The sequence below is a fragment of the Stegostoma tigrinum genome, chromosome 29 (assembly GCF_030684315.1).
Source record: "Stegostoma tigrinum isolate sSteTig4 chromosome 29, sSteTig4.hap1, whole genome shotgun sequence".
Lineage (NCBI taxonomy): Eukaryota > Metazoa > Chordata > Chondrichthyes > Orectolobiformes > Stegostomatidae > Stegostoma > Stegostoma tigrinum.
In genome coordinates, this window is record NC_081382.1 from 38,189,744 (window position 1) to 38,213,709 (window position 23,966).

The 23,966-nt window shown below is 38.7% G+C and overlaps 1 protein-coding gene across 6 annotated transcripts in view; it reads right to left on the reverse strand.

Annotated features, from left to right (window-relative positions):
- LOC125465503 (nucleus accumbens-associated protein 2-like) overlaps nucleotides 1–23,966 on the reverse strand; it is a 96,221-nt gene that overhangs the window by 25,061 nt on the left and 47,194 nt on the right. For 2 of the 6 annotated variants that reach the window (XM_048559106.2, XM_048559107.2), the window contains exon 3: nucleotides 12,352–13,263. In XM_048559106.2, the coding sequence (XP_048415063.1) occupies nucleotides 12,352–13,207 (856 nt within the window). In that variant the 5' untranslated portion in view covers nucleotides 13,208–13,263. Of the gene's footprint in view, nucleotides 1–12,351; nucleotides 13,264–13,435; nucleotides 13,502–13,929; nucleotides 13,957–15,581; nucleotides 15,656–23,519; nucleotides 23,593–23,966 lie in introns of those variants that run through there. The other 4 variants (XM_048559112.2, XM_048559110.2, XM_048559111.2 and 1 more) reach the window with 4 other exon arrangements.

Sequence of the window (23,966 nt, forward strand, 5' to 3'; positions counted from 1 at the left end):
TACCAAAACCAACCTTTCAGAGCAACTTACTCAAGTTCGCAATGACTTGACCAACCAAGATACCTTTGAACGTTTCATTTAGCTTTCATTTTCAGTTAATGGCTCTTTTATCTACGAGAAGACTAGGGGTGAGCTATTAGAGGTATTTAAATTTACGATGCAGCTCAATAGGGTAGACAGAGAAAACAACGAGGAGATATAAAAAGGGGACATTACTAATATGTCCAAATAGGAATAAAGGAGAAACTTCATTATACATAGCAGTTAGAATGTGGAATTTGCTGCATGGAGCAGTTTGGACAAATAGCACAGATGCATTTAAGAGAAAGCTACACAAGTACAATAATGGAAGGTCCTGTTGATCAGTTTACAATAAGTAGAGTGGGAACAGACTCACACGGAGCCTAAATGCTGATAGACTACTTGGGCCATATGGCCATTTCCGTGCAGTAAATTACATGCAACTGCAAAGGCGTCTCAATTTAAAAGGCAGGGGAACCTTCACCGAAAATCTAGAATGGTATTTTAAAACTAACTATCACTTAGAAACTTTCAATGGGAGAATCTGCATACAAACTGGGCTACATGCTCACTGGATGTCCTTTTTTTTGCTAGGTCACATAATAGCAACTTTAAACAGGAGGTCCTAATATCTAGTCATAGTCTTTGAATTAAATGTTGTCTGGTAGCCGTTGTTTAATACCGCTCGAAGATTATTGGTCACCTTTTGCTTACACCCATTCAGGGCTGAAAACAGGAACTTTACCAAAGTAGTTTTAATCTGGAGTCATCCACAAGTGGAAGCCTCCTTTTCATGGTCACCTTGTCAAAATCTTTCAGAATCCATTTCAATCAAGTCAGCTCTCACTCTTCTAAACTCCAGTGGAAGACAACGTCAATCTTTCCTCACAAGACAATTAACTCATTTCCGGTATCGATTTAGGAAATCTCTGCTGTACTGCATCCAGTGCATTTACATCCTTCCTTAAAAAAGGAGACTGTAACCACACACAGCATTAGGAGACGTAGTCTCACCAATGGCCTGTACAACTAAACATAACACCATTATTTTTATATTCGATTCCTCTTGCAACAAACAGACATCACATTTGCCTTCTTGAACCTGCATTGTGCTTGCATAGAGACATATGCAGAATGCCCAAATTCCTCTGCACCTCTGCAATTGTTCTCAATTTAAATTATATCCTTTTACATTCTTACTGCCAGATGAGAACAACTTCATATTTTTCATTATACTTCACCTGAGATTTCTTCTACTCACTCAACCTGTCAATATCTACCTGCAACTTGCTTAAGTTTTCTTCACAACAAATTTGCACACCCATCTTGGTGTCTGCAAATTTAGCTTCTTACCTTCCCTTCCTTCATCCAAGTCAAACAATTTTGACAAGACAATTTCATTGTCAATGTCACCAATTGCAGAACACAATTCCTAAAGAAACAGGAATTTAAAAATTTTCAGCAATACTCAAGCTCCATCAAATATCATATTTAATCAATTGTGATCTCCACCAAATAATTAGTCAACATATTTTTAGCTCTACAAATGAAACCGACAATCATGGACAATTACCATTTTGTTGGTTAACAATGTATTTGGGGGCTAAAATAGCTGTACTGTTCCCCATTTTCACTGTTTTAAATACATCTGTACTAGGCTTTGAGGGGAACTAACCAGGAGTTAGTTCTGTTAAAATATCAACTCTCGCATTGAAAATTTTCCACTAAGTGCAACATTCTTGTTTATAAAATGCAAGTACTTTCCTATAACACACTTATGCTAAGGTCATTTGAAATAGCCCACATAACTTGAATGGGAGTACCAATCATTCTACAGGAGTATATTCCTTCCAGCACAGTAATAATGAATTTGTAGACATGGAAAGCAAATTTCTTGATTTCTTCCTGTTGCAAAGATCAAGGTGATTAAAATTAAAGCAGACTACAGTACCAAAATAAATTAGGCAAGCGTTTTCAAACTGCATCTCTGCAAATACTCAAATTGAGATTTGCAGCATAAGTTCATGATTTGTTCAAACTGTATAACGGAAAGACTATTGAACAGAGACATAACTAGAAATAGGGGTTCATAATTAACAATACAATGAGTTTGAATGAACTAAAAATCAGTAAAATCCTTGAAGCAGGAATCTGTCACCGAAAATTTGATACATTATAAATAAAATCGGGCAAGCGTTTGCAAAGATACAAGATTAAAAATTTTTTGTTCAAATTTCAATGGCATTATTCTTTTGTCTGAAATTAGATTCTTCAAATATCAGCTCAGAACTTTGCATATTCCATTCTCCACTAAAAATCAACAGCAACTAATTTCATATAATTATTCACCAAAATTTTAGTCTAAATTTTAAAATTCTCAGAAATCACATTTTCATTTTCCCAAATGACAATTATTCCAAATATTCCTGTAGGTTATGGCGATAACGTAACACGTATGAGGTCTCATCTGAAGAGATATGAGCACCCCTCAAACTATCTTCAAGCAGATTCCACATTAACGTGGAACATTCTGAAGAAACCTTCTCAGATGGTTTTATACAATGCAACAAAAACAAATTGAGATCTAATGGAAATTTATTAATCTATTTTGTTGGTTCAATGGTGCAAAGGGTATCTATGGTGATATTTCAAAATTGGAATTCTCCAGCACAAAAGAGGGGTATTACATTCTAGCAATTAAATAAATGTTGTACAGTCTTGCAATCTCTGAAGTGGCCAAATTCAAAATCTTCCCTGCATAACACAAGTTAAACTGAAACTACCATTTTTAAATCCTAAAATGAAGTTAATGTTTTAAATCTCAAATTACTTCTTTAAAAAGATAGCAGGGATGGGGGTGGCCACTGGGGAATTTAGCCATCACCATAACGTGAACGGAAGTGGTTTGGCAGGCTTTATTGCTGTTTAAAAAGCAAACTTTGCACTGATTTTCAGTTTTCAAAGTTAATCTCCATTCCATGCAGTTATTTTTGTGCAATTATAAACCAATGTATAACTTTTATGCAAATCAACCATTCCTGAGTAAGCGGCTTATTGATGTTTTGAAGGAATGCTAGTAAGCAAAGCTGGTGGCTCATAATTGCAAATCACAAGAGGAAATCCCACCAAAATGATCCCTGTGACATTTACAGAATTCCGGCATAAACAGAGGTTGATGAAACATAGTTAAATATATCAGAACGTTTCATTTAATAGATCATTGGGGAAGGAATAAAAACAGAGGTTGAGTAGAAACATCAGCTTTGATCTTTAAATGGAGCAACTGACCTTAAGTTAGTCCTAATTCAGAAAAGGCAGTTACTAAGCCCACAGTAAAAGAAAACGTAGTGTGTGAAAGAATGGAGTCCAAAATAACTTTCAGACTAACTGCAGATTTATTAAAAACCATTTTAGGATCCTGGTACAGAGGTACAGGTATTTAATTTAAAAAACAACCTGGACTGACTGCAGTATCCAGTCACCCAGTTAATGAAGCAATATCAATGCAGAACCACACTAGTAATTGCTTGAAAGTAAGTAAAACAATTGTCTCACTAATAGATCTAATGAAATAAAGTGGAGATGTGACAGAGTCTGAATCATTTACAGTACACAGGGAGGCTAATTCAGCCCATGAAACTAATACCAGTATCCTGAAGTGCAATCCTGTTAGCCCCAATTCCTTCCTCATTCTCAGCCTTGCAATCTCATTTCCTTCAAATGTCCAGTCAATTTCCTTTAGAAAGATTTGTGATTTCTGCTTCCACTAACCTTGCGAGCATCAAGGTCCATTACCATCTACTGTGTAAGAGAATTCTCCTTCACACTTTCCCTGCATGACTTCCTTAAAATATAAATCTGTGTCACTAATCCCCTACCATCTGCTAATGAGCAGAATTTCTATTTATCTGGACGCAAAATGTCTAGTTGGGACCTAATCAGAGGCATTCACAAGTTCAGCATAACTACCCTGCTTTTGTGCCCAACAGTCAGGAATATGAAGCACAGGATTCTTTATGCTTTGCCAACTACTTTACACACACTGTTCCTGCTCAATTTTGAACTGCGCTATTATACTGTCCAATCCCTTCTGCCAAGATGTATCACCATTGTAAATCTTGTTAATCAACCTGCTCATACACATTAAGATTCACGGCTAGGAAAGTGGGATTTGAAGACAAATCTTCTAGGGTAGAGGTAGGTGTAACTACCACTGCATATATCGAATAGTTACTTGATCAACAAGTCTGAACATAATACAACGTACCTTTGGGCAAGGGAACTTGAACCTGGATCCTTGTAGACTAGATGCAGCATCCTAACACTGCGCTGCGGAACTCTCAAAACGTTTGAGAATGCAGTAATCTCAGAACTGCTGCATTTTCAACCTCCGACGGTGTGACACTGCCCCACTCCCTTCAATGGTTGTTCACAAGTGTTGGTCTGTTCATGTTCTGGAATGGGATTTGAATCTGAACCCTCCAGTTTCAGAGCTCAATGCATTCATGCCTCAATGCAGCAGCTATATTTAAATCCTGTTTTCTTCCCTGGGCTGAATTCCATCTGCCACTTGTCTGCTTATTAGCCATTTACACAGGCTTCACTGTTTACCAGTCACTCAAGTTTGATATCACCTGCAAATTGAGATTTTGCTCTGGCTTCCAAAATCCAAGTCATTCATATACAAGTACATAAAAAGGAAGCAGTGGCACAGGCACAGATCCTTATGGGACACTACGAATTACCACCTTTAAGTCGGAAAAACAAATCAGCCAGTAAGCCTAATTTTCATCCAGTTGGATAATGGTTCTTCTATTCCAGAAGCCTAAACCTTTTTTAACAAATCTTGTGTGAGGTATTTACTTAAATACTTACTTGAACTCCATACTGACAACATCCACTTGCCTTTCATCAGACTTTGTTAATTTATCAGAAAATCCATTAGGTTGGCCAAAATGACCACTTCCATCCAGTAGTTAAGGGCAACAGATACATGGATACACCACCTCGAAATTCCTATCCAAGCCACTCATCTACCTGACTTGGAAATATATCACTCGGTCAAAATCCTAGAATTCCCTCTCTAGTAGCAGCATGGGTCTACCTACAGCACACAAACTGCATCAGTTCATGACCACCTTCTCATGAGGCAACTAGGGATGGGGATGAGCCGATCCAGTGAAACCAGCATCTTCTGAATAAAAAAAACTGCCATTTTCAAACAATCTTTAATTAACTGAAGCCTCCCAGTGCATATTGAACTCTCTTATCTGAAACTCCCTCCAAACACATCCTGATTACGGATTTCAAAACGTTACCCAATAATAATGTTCAAGTAACCAGTCTATTACTAGCAACGAACTTAAACAACGAGTGGCTTATTTAAAGAAAAGCAAACCAGAAACCAGCAAATATTGTTAATATAGAAATATAGGTTGCCGTTATTCCGAACATTAACCTTTTAATACAAAGCCACACTGACTCAGTTATAATTTCAACATCTCGACAGTACAGCATTGAAGTTTATCACAACGCAACCTTTCAATTGAAGAAAAGCTGGCTGAGCCCACTGTATTAACAAGGGCCCAGAATATTGCTGGGAAAATAACCATACCACTTGACTGCATGAGAAGTAAGAACTTGCCATCAAACCCCCTGAGAAATAAGTTATTGAACTTTTTGTCATAAATATAAATTCACTGCAACAAGTTAGGGCTACTAGCTCATTGCATGAAGACCGTGGCAACAGGAGTGAATTTTATAACACAATTTGCCAAACATGGACACCTAGAAGGGAACAAAATAAGACTGTGCTATCTCACTCCTACACATGAGCTGCTTAGAGGATTTCTCTTAATTTGAAAAATGTGTTATTTCCCTTCCTTTTTTGTTTTCTTTCTTTCAATCCAATATTTACTTGTATCTCCAATTCTCTGTCCATATCAAATTTGGCTTGAACTCACCCCGTCTCCTCTGGTGTTTCTTCAAGCTTTAAATTCCACTGTTGAGGTGAACAGAGGGCCTGCAACGTTGGCCTCTCCTATTAACTTGCATTTCTAATTTTTTGTGGTGTAAACAGAAGACTTGAGCTGATTATTGAGAATGCTAGTCTCCAGTAAATTCTCAACAATTACTACAAAAATCCATTTTAAAAATAGGCTCACAAGGGTGTATACAACCGTCTTTTTGGTTTCTAAGAAATCACTAAATTTTTTTTCACAATTATATTTGAGGTTAACTAATTCAGAGTTATATAATGGTGCTGAGATTGCATCAGAGCACTATCCTACTGAAAGATTATGACTAACGTGGGATCTTTGGAATCCTATCCTCAGATAGCAAGAACTGCAGATACTGGAGTCAGAGATAACAAAGCGAGGAGCTAGAGGAATGCAGCAGGCTAGGCAATGGTCCCAAACAGAAATGTCAACTTTCCTGCACCTCCGGTATTGCCTGGCCTGCTGTCTCCAACACCATATCCTTGGCACTAGTCTTGCATCCAGTGCATCTTTCTACAATTCAAGCAGCAGCTGGAGTCACTGTTGTGCATCTGCAAAACGGAGAGCACAGTTCGGGAGGTGGGCACACCACACATTAGAGTAGTGCAGGTAAATAAGGAACATAGTCTAAGAGAAGCAAGCAAATAATGCAGGAGTGTGCCAATAGATGCCGGTGAGGACAGCAGAGGCACACCAACCATAGCTCAACTCAAGAGAACAACAGTACTGAGGGGATTCTTTGGAAAACTGGTGCAGGAGGGAGGATATCAGATCTTTGAGGCATCGAGACCTGTATAAGATAGACACTATTTTAGCAGGACAAGAATGAATATGCTTGCAAGGAGGTTTGCTAGCTTTGTTGGGCAAGGTTCAACCTGGATTGGCAGTGGATAAGAACCTAAGACACAGTTCAGATTCAAGGGAAGCTAAATTGGTAAATGAACGTGTAGTAAGAAAAAAATGATTCAGCTATTTTGAATTTAATCTTGAGCTACGAGAGAGGGTTAACTAATAACTTAGATGTAAAAGGAACCTTTGGGAAATATTGTAAAATTATATATTACAGTCGCTAACGTTGAATGCATTGATCATTCGTTCATTCAAAGGAAACCACATGGCATGCGGAGCATGTTAGCTACGGTGGATCAGGAAAAGTACAAAAAAATTTGATGGTAGACAAGTAATGGCCAGTATTTATAAAAATAATACAAGGTTTACAATACATACATTTTTCTAAAGCAGAAACATCCAAGGGAAAAGTGAATTAACTGTAGTTAACAAAATGGTAAATATTGCATGAGACCAAAGGAGGTGGCTTACAAGAATGTCAGAACGAGAAGGGTTTGGGAGCAATTTAAGACCCAGCAGAGGATGACCAAAAAAAACTCGACAAAAGGAAAAATAAAGCCAAATTAGAAGGCAAACTAATAAAAGGACATAAAAAGTGGGCTCCAAAAGCTTCTATCAAAATGGACAGGAAAAGACTAGGAAGAACAGACATGGGTCTATTACAAGATAATAAAATGTGAGGCTGGATGAACACAGCAGGCCAAGCAGCATCTCAGGAGCACAAAAGCTGACTTTTCGGGCCTAGACCCTTCATCAGATGCTCTCTGATGAAGGGTCTAGGCCCGAAACGTCAGCTTTTGTGCTCCTGAGATGCTGCTTGGCCTGCTGTGTTCATCCAGCCTCACATTTTATTATCTTGGAATTCTCCAGCATCTGCAGTTCCCATTATCTCATGGGCCTATTATAGGTGTGAACAGGAGAATTTATAGTGGAAAAACAAAACACTGTCTGGAATCAGTTCCTGCAAAAATACTTTCCTCAAAGTTTAAGACTTGTTCAAAAAATGATCAGGCTATGCTCAAACAATATTGAATTAGATGGTATCTTTGTGAAATAGAAGAGAAATATTTTTCATCTTTTGAGATTAAGTGAAAAGATGTGGTTGAAGCTGAAGGGGAGGTGATATGGGAAGGTATGGTAAGGAGAACTAATTGCTTGCAGGATAAGTACCAAGTGATTAGGTTGAACAGCAGATTCCATGTATAACCTCTTTGCAATTTTCATGCAACTGAAGGGACAAAAAAAACTTAAATATATTTATAGTTTGTTCCACTGGGATGGGCAACTTACACTTCAGCCAAGAAAGTAATCCAAACAATAAGATGCAGAACATGCACTTAGTTAAGAAATGCTATAGATGACTTGTGGACATTACAATATTCGATGAACCTTCTCTTTCAATAATTTATTATAAAAGTCAGCATTAGAAGTTTGCCAATAGCCTTACACTGATGACTGTTTAAAAAACTGGCAACTCTGTACTATCACAAAGGAAACTGAAAACTGCATCTATTTCATGTTTAACGTGTGTTGTTAGGTCTTTGTATAATTTAATGAAGTGTTTCAGAATAAATGGCTAATTGGCTTTTGGGTATGAAGCCATAAGTACTTTGAGAGGCATAATGTTGAAGTTGTATGGGACTGAATGGAACAGTACAGAGTGTGGTTGAAATCTTTAATATTTCTTATTTACATTACAACCTTGGACTCAGAAGCTTTGTACAGACCCACCAGATTTACAGACAACACCAGAGTAGAAGTGGAGTAGGTAAGAGCTGCATCCAACATGGCATCGACAGACTAATAAACTAAGTCAAATGAGTTAGTAGAAACTAGAATAGCCAATTATTCAATACGGTTTTAATTGTTGCACACAGAAAAAAGTCAACTCTGTCATCTTTGAATACCAAGGGTGAAATAGATTTGAATTTTACATGCCTAATCACTGAAACAGCCAAAGGAAGCTGTGCTTATACATATACTAGGCTCTTCACAGCCATGTCTTTGGTACTGTCCTATATGGTCACAAATATAAAAATGACTACTGGGTCCTGGAAATGGTACAGAATGGAGTCATAGCATTGACCCCAATCACGAGGAAGCTGAACATCTATGGACGGTATTAAAATTTAAGCTTCCAGCTTTAAAACACTTGACAGGGTTTTGAAGATCATAAGCAGTGAAAAGGCAAAAGCAGTAATACAATTTCAAATGAACCCATGACAGCAGGTTCAAAGTATCGAAAGGCAAATTTAAGACTGATAACATAAGGGGTCATGCAGTGCAGTGTTCATAACATTGGATCAGGGGAATCCAGGTTCAAGTCCCATGTGTTACAGACTTGTTTTAGTATCTCTGAACAGGTTGATGAGAAAATATTAAAGAAATCTGGAATAGTTGTCAACATTGAATGATTTAGTCTTTTGCCTTTTCTGTTCAAAAAGTGATAATGCTGATATTTCTAAAGGGCAATTAGGGATAGTCAGTCCATGCTGGTTGAGCTAGCAGCAACACCCAAATCCTATGAACTAATGAAAAACTGGAAACATCACCTGTATGGTCAATTAACCATTATTAGTGAAGATAATATGCTTGAAATTCTCAGGTTCAATTTGTAAGCCATTAAAAAGACATCTAGTCTGTTCAGACCACAAGGGAAGCAATGGCCTTGTGGTATTTTCACTTGACTGTTAATCCAGAGACTTGGATAACATTCTGGGGACCTGGGTTCGAATCCAGCCACAGCAGAAGGGTGAATTTGAATTCAATAAAATATCTAGAATTAAAGAACCTAATGACGGCCATGAATCCATTGTCAACCATTGGAAAAACCCAGTTCACCAATATCCTTTAGGGAAGGAAACTACCACCCTTATCTGATCTGGCCTACATGTGACTCCAGACCCACAGCAATATGGTTGACTCTGACCTGCCCCCCTCTGGGCAATTAGGGATGGAAAGTAAGTATCGCCGAGCCAGTGACTTCCTCATCCCATTAATTAATTTAAAAAGCCTGGAGTACAGTGAACAATTCTAGGTACATCTTAGTAAGAATACACAGGTCTTGGAAGGTACAGTGTAGGTTTACCAGAATGATCCCTGGAATCCAAGAGTTGAATTGTAAGGGGAAGCTTTATACAAACTAGGAACGTATTTATCAGGTTTTGGAAGCTTAAGTGACAATTTGATTAAAGTGGAACAGATAGACTAGGCACAGAGACTATATCTACTAGTTGTGGGGTCTAGAACTGAATTGGGGGAACATATTCAGAGCAAAACATTTAGAACACACTTCTACAAAACCAAGACTGGTGAAAGTTTAGAACTGTCTTTGGGAAACGACTTGATACTGCATCAAATGTCAAATGGAATGCTAATAGATTTCTATTATCCAAAAGATATTAAGGAACATGGTGCAAAGACAGAAAATGGCATTTGGTCACTAATCAGTCATGATCTCTTGAATGGTGGAACAGAAGTATGCATTGAATTGGTCTGTTCCTGTTTCTCGATTCGCCAACATCTTTCCTCCAATGCTTCAGGTATCTTCTAAAGTCTGACACACACACTTCTGCAACTGCACAACTTACTTTTCCAAATGTTTTCCAACTCATTTCCTCAGTTCAGTCTTGGGGTTCCAGACTTTTAAAAAAAAAAACAACCTATATCTTACATTTTAAATATTTTTATTGGTACTATGGTCAAAGTTGAAAACATTTCAAGTATGATCTGCTCAGTCCCTTATAAGTTTCAGAAAACCTCAGAAGGGTGACTAAGAGTGTCTATAAATAATCTTTCCAGCACAATTAGGGATGGCCAATAAATGCTAGCCTTATCATTAATGCCAACATCCTGAGAAAGAATTAAAATAATGTGACCATTGTTCTAGGTTGTAGAATGAACATTAATAGTAATGTTAATCCCAGATTCCTTTCCAAATCTCCTTTGGCATATTTAATTCTAATTTTAAAAAAATGAAAGCATTGATCAATGTTAGATTTAATTCTATTCGATAAAGCATTATACAGAATTTGCAGCATAAACTGGTTTATGCTGGCATGCTTGTTCCATGCATATCTCCTCCCACCCTACTTTATCGAGTCCTACCAACATTTTGAGTTAGTTCATTCAGGGCACATGGGCTTCACTGGCTGGGCTGGCATTTAGTGCCCATCTCTAACTATTTGAAAAAGGTGGAGGAGCTGCCTTCGTGAACCATTATAGTCCAGTTAGCGTAGGTACACCAACAAATGCTGCTAAAGAGTGAGTTCCAGGTATTTGACCTAGCAACACTGAAAGAATGGCAATATATTTTCATGGGCAAAACAAAGAATAGTGTAGAGAGGAAGTTGGAGGTGGTGATGGTCTTGTTTGTCTGCTGCCTTAGGATTTTTTTTCCGGTACATATTTAGCTATATTCTTCATGTCCTTTAGCCATCCTCAGTATTGTTATCAAATTTAATCAACTGAAGAGTTAATTTATACAACTTTATAAAACTACAAACACCACAGTTGAGAACACCAAATCTTAGTCAATATTTCTTCCCCAGTCTTTTTATATGCCAGCTAAATTTTAACACATGCACAAGAAAAAATACTTCAGACAGTGGAAATCTAAAACAAGGTACTGGAAATTCTTGGCAGGTCTAGAAACTTCTGTGGAGAGAGATACATAGTTAATGCCACAGTCTGATGCCTTTTTGCCAGTTCTGGTTAAAGGTCTTAATTAAAAAACCTGTTTCTCTCTTATTTGGTGCTGACTGCATTTTCCATACCTGCTTTTTGTCCCAGTCTAGCTTCTTGCTTGGTTGTAAGTTTTATTCTAGATTTGTAGCAGTTTTAATACAACTGTGTCTTCCATGTCGTGATTTTTGAAAATCAAAAACAATATTACGCTAAGTGCTGCTGTTAGATGCACCTGTAACAACCTCAAGAAAATAGAGGTGGGTTGTTCATTAAAATTATCTCTTCTAAATTTGTGTTTAAGTAATAACACGAATTATGTTATTGCTACTGGGCAGGTCCTCAGAACTGATTTAATTATTTCATCCTTACTGATAATCAAATAATGGAAATGTAATTGTTTGGGTCAGATAGGATATCCATTTTAAAAAAAGGCAGATTCTATTCTTATCTGCTTCTAGTCATATAAACTGCTCTATATTAAATCTGGGAGGTTTCCTAATTGTAATAATACTGTCTAAATTGGAGAAGACTATATTCTTCACACAACCGTCCTTTTAAGTGAGCAATTACTGAAGTAGTGGTATACTTATTATGGCCCAAAGATCACTTGCAGCCCCCTTTCCTCCCACCTGCATCTCTTAGACCTGCAGCACTCTGTTGCTAGAACTCCATTCTCAACCAAGCCTATGAAGCGGCTAAATCCAAATTCAGGAAAGGAAGGCTGAGGGTACGGACAGTGATCCCAAGACAGAGTATTCATTAGCAATGAATAGGCACACAAGTCAGGATCTCTTACCAGGATATCCTGTTGATGCCTTGATGTACATCTGTCCATACTGATCTTCTCCCATAGTCTCATATGCTTCATCATCATCATCCTCTTCCTCATTATGGTATGACGTTGGACTGTCTGTGGTCTGATTACTGCTTCCACCTGGGCTTGTGCGCTCTGCTTGAACATAGGTTACTGGTTGCACAAAAGATGTGGCTCCCCAGGATCCAGGATAGGAAACTCTGGGCAATTTCAAAGGTGTTGCACAGTTTAGGTGACTGGCACTTTCACGCAGGTTGGCTTCCAGTGAGCGCTTTGTTGCAAGTGTATAAATGCCAGGTGCTGTCAGATCTTGCTCGCAGTGTTCACTCTTCACTCGAGACAGCAACGGAATGGGCAAAGCTGGAGATACAACGGATGGAGTGGCAGGTGGCTGTAGGGGACAAGGACTCTGCGGTTCAGAGCCAGTGTCTTCAATGGAGGTGGTCTGAGAGTCACAGTGTGGGGAACTCACTTTGAACATCAGTTCGGTTCCTTTCTCGACAATACGTTGTATTTGCAGGAAGCCTGCTGTATACATCACCACCAGCTGCTCACTAGCTGCCATGGTGAGCTTGCCAGTGTAACAAAAGGAAAGGATCTGCTGAAAGCAGGCAGGTGGCACCATGGCGGGCAACTCAAATGCACTTTTGCTGTTGCCACTGAACAAGTCCCTGAAATAAAGGCTGTTGGCAGCCAGCACAGCACGGTGTGCCTTGAAGGATTGACCTTTGACAACAATAGAGACATCACAGAACAACCCCATTAACCGCTGTTCGTTCAGGCATCCGAGGACATTGTTCCCAAAATTTGGAATTTCGAGATGGAGGATCTGAGCCATGGCTAAGATGAAGTGCTGGTCCTTGCAAGAATCAGTGTGACAACATCGAAGCACAGCTGCAAAAACATAAGGGGTTGGGGAGGAAGAAAAAAAAGTCAACAGGTCAGAACTCATTTTATTTCAATATCCCAAAGAAAAGCATCCCAGAATCACAAGCAAAAACTGAAAAATTATGCACATTTTTGTTTTCAAACTAAAGCCACTGAAGAATCAGTCAGTACAAATTACCTGATATTTAAAAACAGAATCAAATCACTGCTTTATACAGCTCAGACTGTACAAGTCAACTCCCTGTACTGCTGTGCACTGAATGTAAATGAACAGGAGGGACAGCGATTAACATTCAGGCTACACTCTTCAATGAATGGAGCTTTTGACTGACGGCCCTAAATGCCCACCAGCTTAGAAACGAGACTTCTAAACACAGTACTGTTATCTTGTTGCTAAAGTGAAGTTTTGCTTTGGTACAAGCTGTAGTTTGATGACTCATTGCAAAGATGGCAGTAAGCAGTATGCTTTGTCTCACCGTTGAGCAATGCCTGGGAAAGAGATCGTTTTGAATTATGTATGTACCCAAGAGCTCCCACTGCAGTTTAGTCAATAGAGCCATTCACAATGCTAAAACATTTCAATCATTTCAAGCATTCAGCCCCATTAAAACTACAGGTCGTTACATTAAACCTTGTTAAAACTACAGCCGTTACAGTAGCCAATGTACCCACCTATCAACGAGGATTAATGCCACTGAGCCTTTTCTCTATAAATGCAAATACAGTATGTGGTCTGACTAAATATTCCAACACACGCAAGTATACAGCAGTCATGTGTCACGTTAGACAGCAAGCTCAGTGCAGGAAATGTGCCAATAATTTGAACTATTCAGTGACGATGCAGTACTGTAACATTAATGAAATCATGTACACGGTTTTAAAGATGAAAAGGTAATACTGAATTGGGAGCATAAAAACATCTTAATTTTACTTTTAAACACATGATTATTAGAATCTTATAGAACAGAAGCAGTATTTTAGTCAACGCACACGTACTCGTAGGGTTCTCCGATTAGTCCTACCTCTCATTCGTTTCCTATAACCCTGCAAATATTTCAAGTATATATCCAAAATACCACTGAATCTGCTTCCAGTATCCTTTCAAGCAGCACGTTCCAGGCTCTAACACATTTGCAGCATTTTAAAATAAAATCTCATTTCCCCTGTGGCTCATTTTCAAAATTATCTCAAGTCTTTGTTATCTGGTTTCAGATAAGTAAAAACAATTTCTCCTTATCTACTCTATCAAGCCCTTGATAATCTTAAATACTTCCACTGGGAAAAGGTGTAAACATTAACTTGCCAAAGTTGTTGCCTGAATGTGCATTCCAGCACCTGCAATATTTTGCTTTTGCAATAAGGCAATCATCTTGTAAAGCAACTTCTCTCCTTCCCATTGACAAGTATTATACTGAATCAGTTCCTAAGACAAAAAAAAGTTATCCCAAAGAAGAGTTGCAACTCATACATTACCAAGTTCAAATACCACATTAAAAATGGGGTAGTTTAAATTTACAATACAAAAAAATGTATTTGCATTCCTTATAAATCATCAATATAGCATTGCAAAATTTGGTTTTGGACAGAACACAGCATTTCAGAGCGCATCTTTAAATTATCACAATCAGTAAAAATATCAAAACAGTAAACAATTTCTACTTGAGATAATGGGAACTGCAGATGCTGGAGATTCCACAAGCAAGACAAATCAGAGTTCTAGCAACATGCAAATAGTCATGGAAAAGAAAATAACAGCTTTCCGAGAATGGTTTCAAGCATAAGCAATTTCAATTATGAAGATAGAGAAAAGTTAGGAGGGTTTTCCTTGGAGAAGACTAGGTCAAGACTTGATCTGATAGAAGTTTTCAAAATGAGGTCTGCATAAAATGGATTGGCAGAAAGTGTTTCTACTTATTACAAGTTCAGGATTGAAACAACACAGATTTGATGTAACTGCAAAGGCAGCAAATGTGAAGTGAAAATTAACTTTTACGCAGGGAATAGTTAGGACCTGGAACTCCCTGACTGGAAGGGAGGCAGGTTGAAATCAAGGTATTGAAGAGAGTATTGGATAATTACTTGAACAGAAACAACAAGCAAGGTTATTGGAATAAAAGCAGAAAAATGCCACCAAGTCTAAATGCTCATTTGGAGAACTGGCGCAGGCACAATGGGTTGAATGGCCTCCTCCCGTGCCCTAACAATTCTGAGATCCTACAATCACTCGTACAAAATAGGTGCAAAGGCAGATTAGTCTTCTCAGAAGATAGACTGCTAATGGGGTACACTTTCTTTTGAGGATTTAAAATACCAACTTGCATTACTTGCTGTAGCTTCTGCCTCAAGTCAAAACACCGGTGAGGTTTAAATCTATTCACAGCACTTGGGCACAAAACAAGTGGATTCTCCCTCCAGCGTATCTGAGCAAGTGCTGCAGAGAGCAGTCTTTCAGATGAAGAGGTTAAACTGAGGCCCCACCTGCCTATTTGGATGAATATAAAAGCAGGACAGTTATCCCTCAAACAACATCTCAAAACTGATTATCTGGCCCTTCATAGACTGCTATGAGAATGTGCTTGTTGGGCACAAATTCGCATGCTGCATTTTTTACATCATAGAGCAACTTCACCGCTTGTGAAGCCCTTTGGGACATGTGTAGATAACAAAAGGTGTTCTACAAATGTTAAGTGTCTCTGTCTTGCCTGTTCAGCTAAAACAAATATCATACAGTCCAAGAGCTTACAAGTTTTACACATATAATTCTGTCATTATTCATGAGATGTGCAATTGCTCTGCACATCTTAATTCAGTTTACCCTTATAAAAGTTTGTTACCTTTTACATCAAATTGCCAGCTCAAGATTTAACTAGAAACAAGTTGTGCCATTTGATCTTAACACCAATACATATCTGTATTATGTTATCGTTTTTACTTGGATAGAAACCAGTAAAATATGTGTCAACGTGAATAATTAAGGAGATGAAAATAACAGGGCCACATGATAACTTCAGATACAAATTTAGCTTCAATAAAACAAATCTGTGAAGTATTTGCAGTTAGCTATTTTGATTTAACTAATTAATGAGTTTTGCCTTTATCACAAGAATCCAGCAAAAATGTCTTCACACATTTTAGCAAACACTGCAAAGAAAAATGTATTGCCTACATTCAGTAAGTGACTATAAGATTGTTCATTCTGAATATTTCTAGCAAAAGAAAGAATTACCACATTATAGAATCATACTCATACACTTGACAGCAACCAAAGCCTGCTCTCCATTTAACTTAAAAGTCATTGAACTGCTCAGTGAGCCAAATGTCTGCACACCTTTCCCTGCTATTCTGTCACACTATTTTGCTCGTCCTTTTTTCCTGCATCCTGCCCCTGGTTCATATCGTATCTTGCCTTCATACCGTCAGTGTAGCATGAAATTTACACAGAAAATTCCCAAAATTGATTTTTTTTTCACATATTGATGAGCAAGCAATGTTTTCTCAACCTAATACAGTACATCTTGTATGACTCATGAGACCAGCTCCCTAAAGTTAGCTCTAAAATGAGTCAATACCATAAAAAGTCAATTAGTGACTAGCTTCAATGAATCAGATTCTGTCATTTTCATTGCTTCATTACCATTTATGGTGGCACAGCTTGGTATTTTATTAGCAAATCTGTTCCTGAGTCAGCATTACTCGACATAAGAACATCAGGACAGAATGCCCATTTATTTAGAATTGAATATTGTGAAAACACCAGTTTAGCTGGGACATGTACCATGTATTTACTTCCCCCTTTGTGCTCCATCAGATTTCTGTTTCTGCTAGTTTACAAATTTACTTCTGAGGATGTTCAAAATACCAGTTCACTTTTGGTGCTCTTTCACCACCATCCCCCACACCCCCCCACACCCCAAAATCTATGCAGCGGTCAACAATGCTGGAAAAACAGACTGATTTGCAGCAGGTGAACTGAGGTTAAATCGCAATCTACATGCAAGTATCACCGTGTCAAAAGCATGTGGAACATTTCATTAAAATTACAAATACGCCAACGGTATTAGTTATTCTATTTTTCAAAACAAGTTTATAAAGAGCTTTTGCTGATTAGTCACCTACGATTAGAGGCCAGAAATGATACAAATGATTACTGATAACAGTAGTGATGCATTAGAGTAGAAGCTATCGCTCTTTGTTTCATTGGATTTTAAACTTGCCAGGCCATCAGCTCTGTAAAAGCAAAACTACTGCATGTATTCATGTAAAAGACTAATTTCTTTTGTCAGACAGTAGGGTGCCAACATTTAGACAAGCAACAATTGGAGAAATTGAAATCCATCCTCTTCCATTGCTTCACCATTACAGAGTAGCCAGATCAGAGACTGTTTCTGCCAACCCCATCCCTAGAATTGGCACTGAAGTAAAAGATATTTAACATCACACATTGATATGTGCAGACATGAAGAGCCAATGTCATTCTCAATATTGTCCTATTTTATGATTCAAACACGAGGAAGAGTTTGACTTGATTGACCTGGCCAGAATTGAGTGTGTTTGGACTTTTTGGCAAATGTCAGGGTCAACTTATGCTTCAGGTACATTGGCCAAATATTGGGGGGGGGGGGGGTGCTCAACGTTTTCATGACATGATCCATCACTCAATTAGCTATGACAGACATGGTTTGAACAATTCACACCATGTTTGAATTCTATAGGCAAGTATTAATCAGTGATCACATTTGAGCAGGTAGCCCGAACATCTCCCAGCTGATCAAACAAAGATAAAACTCAGGTGAATGAACACAGATCTGAAGTTCAGACTTTGTTTCTCTCTCCAAAGACGTCATCAGAAATGATGGCTGTTTTGAGTATTTCCTATTTTTCTCAAATTTCCAGCATCTGAAGGGTATTTTGCTTTTAAAAATAAACAGGATTAGGCAACTACAAAGAAATGAGGGAAGGACGGGTCAGGGAAAATTGGAAGGGGTGTCTAGCAGGAAACAGTGCAGCAACAGCAGAAGTTTTTGGGAGTAATTCGGGAGGTACAGCAGTAATTCATGCCACGGACAAATAAACATACTAACGGAAGAATGAGGGAACTATGATTGACAAGGCAAATTAGGAGCAGCTTAAAGCAGAAGAAAAAGCATACAGTGCAATGAAGACTAGAGGGAAGCCAAAGGATTGGGAAACCTGTAAAAACAAGGGGATAATTTATGGTGGAGATGAAATTAGAGTAAGCTAGATAGTAATAGAAAAAAAAAAGAGAGAGGACTGCAAGAGTTTTTTTAAGATATCTAAAAAGTAACAAAGGCATGAGTGGAGTGATAATGGGAACTGCAGATGCTGGAGAAGCCAAGGTAACAAAGTGTGGAGCTGGATGAACACAGCAGGCCAATCAGCATCTCAGGAGCACAAAAGCTGACATTTCCGGCCTAGACCCTTCATCAGAGAGGGGGATGGGGAGAGGGTTCTGGAATAAATAGGGAGAGGGGGGAGGTGGACTGAAGATGGAGAGAAAAGAAGATAGGTGGAGAGGAGAGTATAGGTGGGGAGGTAGGGAGGAGATAGGTCAGTCCAGGGAAGATGGACAGGTCAAGGAGGCGGGATGAGGTAGTAGGTAGGAATTGGAGGTGAGGCTTGGAGGTGGGTGGAAGGGATGGGTGAGAGGAAGAACAGGTCAGGGAGGCGGAGACAGGCTGGGCTGGTTTTGGGATGCAGTGGGGGGAGGGGGCGAGCTGGGCTGGATTTTGGGATACAGTGGGAGAAGGGGGGATTTTGAAGCTTGTGAAGTCCACATTGATACCATTGGGCTGCAGGGTCCCAAGTGGAATATGGAGTTGCTGTTCCTGCAACCTTTGGGTGGCATCATTGTGGCACTGCAGGAGGCCCATGATGGACATATCGTCTGAGGAATGGGAGGGGGAGTTAAAATGGTTCGCGACTGGGAGGAGTGGACATTTTCCTATGGTTCAAGGAGACTGAAAAAGTAATGGGGCAAGAAAGAAATGGTGGAGGAATTGAACAAGTACCCTGCTTGAAATTTCACACAAGATACCAGCAGCATACCAAGAGAGCCAGGGGGAAAGGAGAGTGTAGTGGACATCACGAAGGTGGTGTTGGGGAAACTGGAAGGCCTGAAGGTGGATAAATCACCTGGACCAGATGGCCTACCACCTCAGAGCTCTGAAAGAGATAGATTATGACATTGTAAAGGCATTGGCAGTGATTTTTCAGGAATCACAAGACTCAGGGAGGGTTCCAGAGGACTGGGAAATGGTTAATGTAACACCCCTGTTTAAAGGAGAAAGGGAGGCAGAAGACAGAAAACTATAGGTCAGTTAGCCTGACCTTGATCAATATTAAAGAACTGTAAAGACCAAGTATGGAGTGTTCTTAAGACAGAGAGAAAAGGTTCTTGACTGGTAAGGGTATCAAGAATTACATGAGAATGGTATTGAGAAACGTATCAACCATGATCAAATGGCAGAGCAGATTCAATTGATTGAGCAGCCCAATTTTGCTCCTGTATCTTATAGTCTTATAGCTTGAAAACAATGTTTCACAGCTTACATAGGACACAGTTACAGCACTGTAGGAAGCTCTGGGAATGCCACTGAAGGATTAAAAATAAAATCAATGGGAAAAGGTGATGTACAGATTCATCAAGATGATACCCACAGCTGAGTCACACAAACAACTGTGAAGAAAGTGAATTAACAAGCTAGGGATATATTTCACGTAAAATTGCAAAAAAACAAAAAAAGATGGTCAGAGGTTTCAAGATTATGAAGGATTATGATAATTTACAAGTACTTGATGTTCTCTTCAGCAGACAAACTGGAACATGGCAGCTCCGATCTAAGAATTATAAAAGCATAAAAAGGGAGGACAGATTTTTGCATTTTTTTGGTCACTTCCCAAAGATTTTGGAAACACGGAGTAGCCATTAAAACTCAAATGTTTAAGTAATTCATTCACTCACACAAAATCAGAAAAAAAAAAGAAAAATATAATGCAAAGTATATTTGTTTTTGAAACAAAATGTAGTTAATAAACAGTTTGCTAGCCTACTTTGGTAACTAAATAAACATCTCACATTATTCTGCCAGAAAGTCTCCAGTTCACACAATGAATTGAAGAATTTAAAAACAAGAAGCAGACAAGGTCAGTCAGCTACACCCAGGAAGTAGTGATGTAAAACAAATGAGGTTTTTGACAAAAACACAGCATGTTAATTTTTTTGGGATTATAACACAAAAATAAGTAGCACTCATTAAACCAAATCAAATTATTTTGATCCGTGCATTCATCTATGAAATAATACAGTTTATTTTATTGTATATAGAGTTAGAGTCATATCGAACCACCCCTTTCGGTCCAACTTGTCTAATTCTGCCAGACGAAGCAATCTGACATAGTCCCATTTGCCAGCATTTCGCCCATATCCCTCTAAAGTCTTCCTATCATGTACCCGCCCAGACATTTCCTGTGGCAGGATGTCCCACATACGCACCTGCTCCATTAAAAACAAAAAGTACCCCGCAGATTCTTTTGAAGTCTTTCCCTTCTGACCTTAATCTTATGTCCTCCAGTTTTGGATGCTCCTACCGTGGGGAAAATACCTCTGCTTTTCATCCAATCCACGCCCGCCATGGTTTTATCAACCTCCATAAAAGGTCACCCCTCAGCCTCCAACGCTCCATGGAAAACAGACACAACCTACTCAGTCTCTCCCTATTGTTCAAACTCTGTTCCCAGAAAGATCCTTCTAAATCTTTTTCTGCACTGTCTCAAGTTTAACAACATCCTTCCCACAGAAGGGCAAACAGAATGGTATGTAATATTTCAAAAGTGGCCTCAATGTCACGTACATGACATCTCAACTCCTATACTCAATATTCTGACCAACGTAAGCAAGTATGTTAAACATTTCCTTCAACACACTGTCTACCTACAACTCCAACTTCAAAAGAAACTATGCACCTGCACTCCTAAGTCTTTGTTCATCCACACTTCCTGGGATCCTACCATTAACCGCAAATCCTGCCCTGGTGTGCCTTACCAAAATATAATAGCTCATATTTATCCAAAGTGAACTCCATCTGCCACTTCTCGGCCTTGCCTTACCTCACCTCAACAGGTGTTCCCTTAATTTTACTTTCTAAAAGTGTGGAGACCCCTCAAGGTCATATATCAAAAGGTTCAAATACCTGATTCCAATCACAACGGGGAGCTGATGGCCCAGTGGACCTGGAAATTCTGCCATGGCAGATGGTAAAATTTAAATTCAGTAAAAATCTGGGATGAAGAAACCACAGATTGCCAAGAAATACTCATCTAAAATCACTAATACCACTTCAAAAAAGAAATCTGCCATTCTTGCCTGGTCTGGCCAATGAGAGTCCAGACCCACAGCAATGCGGCTGACTATCAACAATTAGGGACGGGCAATAAATATTGGCCTAGCCAGTGACATCCAAGTCCCATGAAGGAATTTTTTTTTAAAAAAGTGTTGCAATACCAAGGGTTAGATAATTTTACAGTAGCATATCAGGCAGTAGAGGTGTTCAGACAATTATGGGAGAAAACAATCACCTTTGGGTCCAGCAGAATTTCTAATCCATGTGATCTTGCTGTAGATGAAGAAATTCTCAAAGCACTATTGAAATGCAGAATCCTTTACCATGAAACATTACTAAAGCATAGATCAGAAATAACTTTCAAAGCAGAATCTGTTGTTCAAGTTGTTCCAATTGAATAATGGGAAGACAGAAACCAGTGAAGCTGACAAAAAAAAAACAAAACTATTCCCTACTTGTTGACACTATTTGAATTCTTAGCAACAACCAAAAATTAAACCTGACCCTCAGCAACTTTGCTGCCAGGGTGAGTTTCCCACCACATATACATACTATCGTAATGGTCGCCGACTGCCACTCCAAAACATTATCTGACTTGCTCCTGCCGCAGATTATCAGCTCCGAAAACACACAACCATACCTTCATATCTCTAGTTTTGACTATTTCGATGCTCTTTGAGAGTGTCCGACATTTTTTTCTTCAAACTTTAGGTCATCCAAAGATGTGGGGTCCACGCCTTAACTTGCAGCAAATCCCATTCTTTTATCACCCTAGTGCTCAACTAATTGACGCTGGATTCTTTATTTTAGAATCTACTTAAATTCACAGATTCAGAGACATCTGTGCTCCTGCAACCCTTGAACATCCCCAATTTGCATTGCTCCACAGTTGTTGGGCAGATACTTAGATGCCTAAGACCCAAAATCTCGAGTACTCTCCCCACGTTTTTACATTTTGGGCATTACATGTAACCTACCTCTTTGACAAAACTTTCAGATATTTGACCCAAGTAACACTGGTCTTGATGTCATAATTTAAATTATAAGGCTACAGTGAAGCACCATGGGGCATTTTATTACTTCTAAAGGTGCTAAAGTATAAGTTATTGCTTTTGTTAAGAAAGGAATATCACAGAGCTCAGAAACTGACCAAGCGAGTGGGAGGAGACTAGTTAACATGGGGACAAAAAAATGTTTCTGTATTGGAACATTCAGATTCTGTTGCTGTTTGCCACCTGCTCTCTGATGAATGCTTTAGGATCTTTCACTAAAAACAGTATTCATTGTAGTGGTTCTTATACACAATTTTACTGCTTTGGAAGAGGATTTTTGCTGTAAAAGTACAAAACTGTCAAGAATTCCTTGCAAATATGGTAGCTGAACTTCGCCTAAAGGCATGAAAAAAAAACAACTTTCCCAATCACCAAAATGACTTGAAAATCTCGATGTAACATTGTGTCATGCCTGTTAATTGTTTGACATCTACTGTTCTTTGACTGCTGGGGCTTGGATTGAATCCAACTAGAAATGAAATGCTCATTCCTCTGATAATTTTGAGCAAACACTTTCAACATATTTCCTATTGGTTGCTATTCCAAAGCAATATGTTGATAACAATTCAGTTCAGAAAAATATTGACAGAAAATTGCACGTAGGGGCAAAATGTGGTGCTCCGATGTCACACTTCTCTTCAGAAGACGGAGGCTTTCTGATGCAATAAAATACAGGTAGCTCTTTCCTGCAATTGGTCAGGATATCTCTAACTTGAAAACATTGACACCAGGTCAGGGTATGAAAAAGCACAAATGCTTCAGTTCAGAGAACAGCATTCATCTCACAGTATTCAATTCTACTCAAACAAAATTTCAAAAATTTAAAATGCAAGGGTTTATCAGTTCTTACCATGCAAGTTTAATATCCAGAGAAGTGTTCATCAGCAAGTAGGTAGAAAATACATTAATAGAATTGTAGAGAAGTTTAACCTTCACACCACAGCATTGAACATGTTTAATGGGATCATTAACAAGTCAAACGATTGCTGAATAATTTACTTTCAGCTGTCACAAGACTAACTGTTTGAAGAACCACAAGAGTACATTTGTAAATATGCCAGTGCTCATTTAAAGTTTGCTGCATGTCTGCACAAGCTTAGTTTTCCAACAGACAATTCAACTAAAATGTTTTGATTTGGCAGAACAAGTTTTCTTTGACCATTTACCTCCGGTAAGCGTAACCCAAGGAAAACAGCTTTACAGTTCAAGATTTGCTCAAAATCTGCAGTTATTTATCCACTCTGCAAAATTGCCCTTCAAAGTAATAATTTTCTTCCCCTGCAAGAGCGCCGGACAT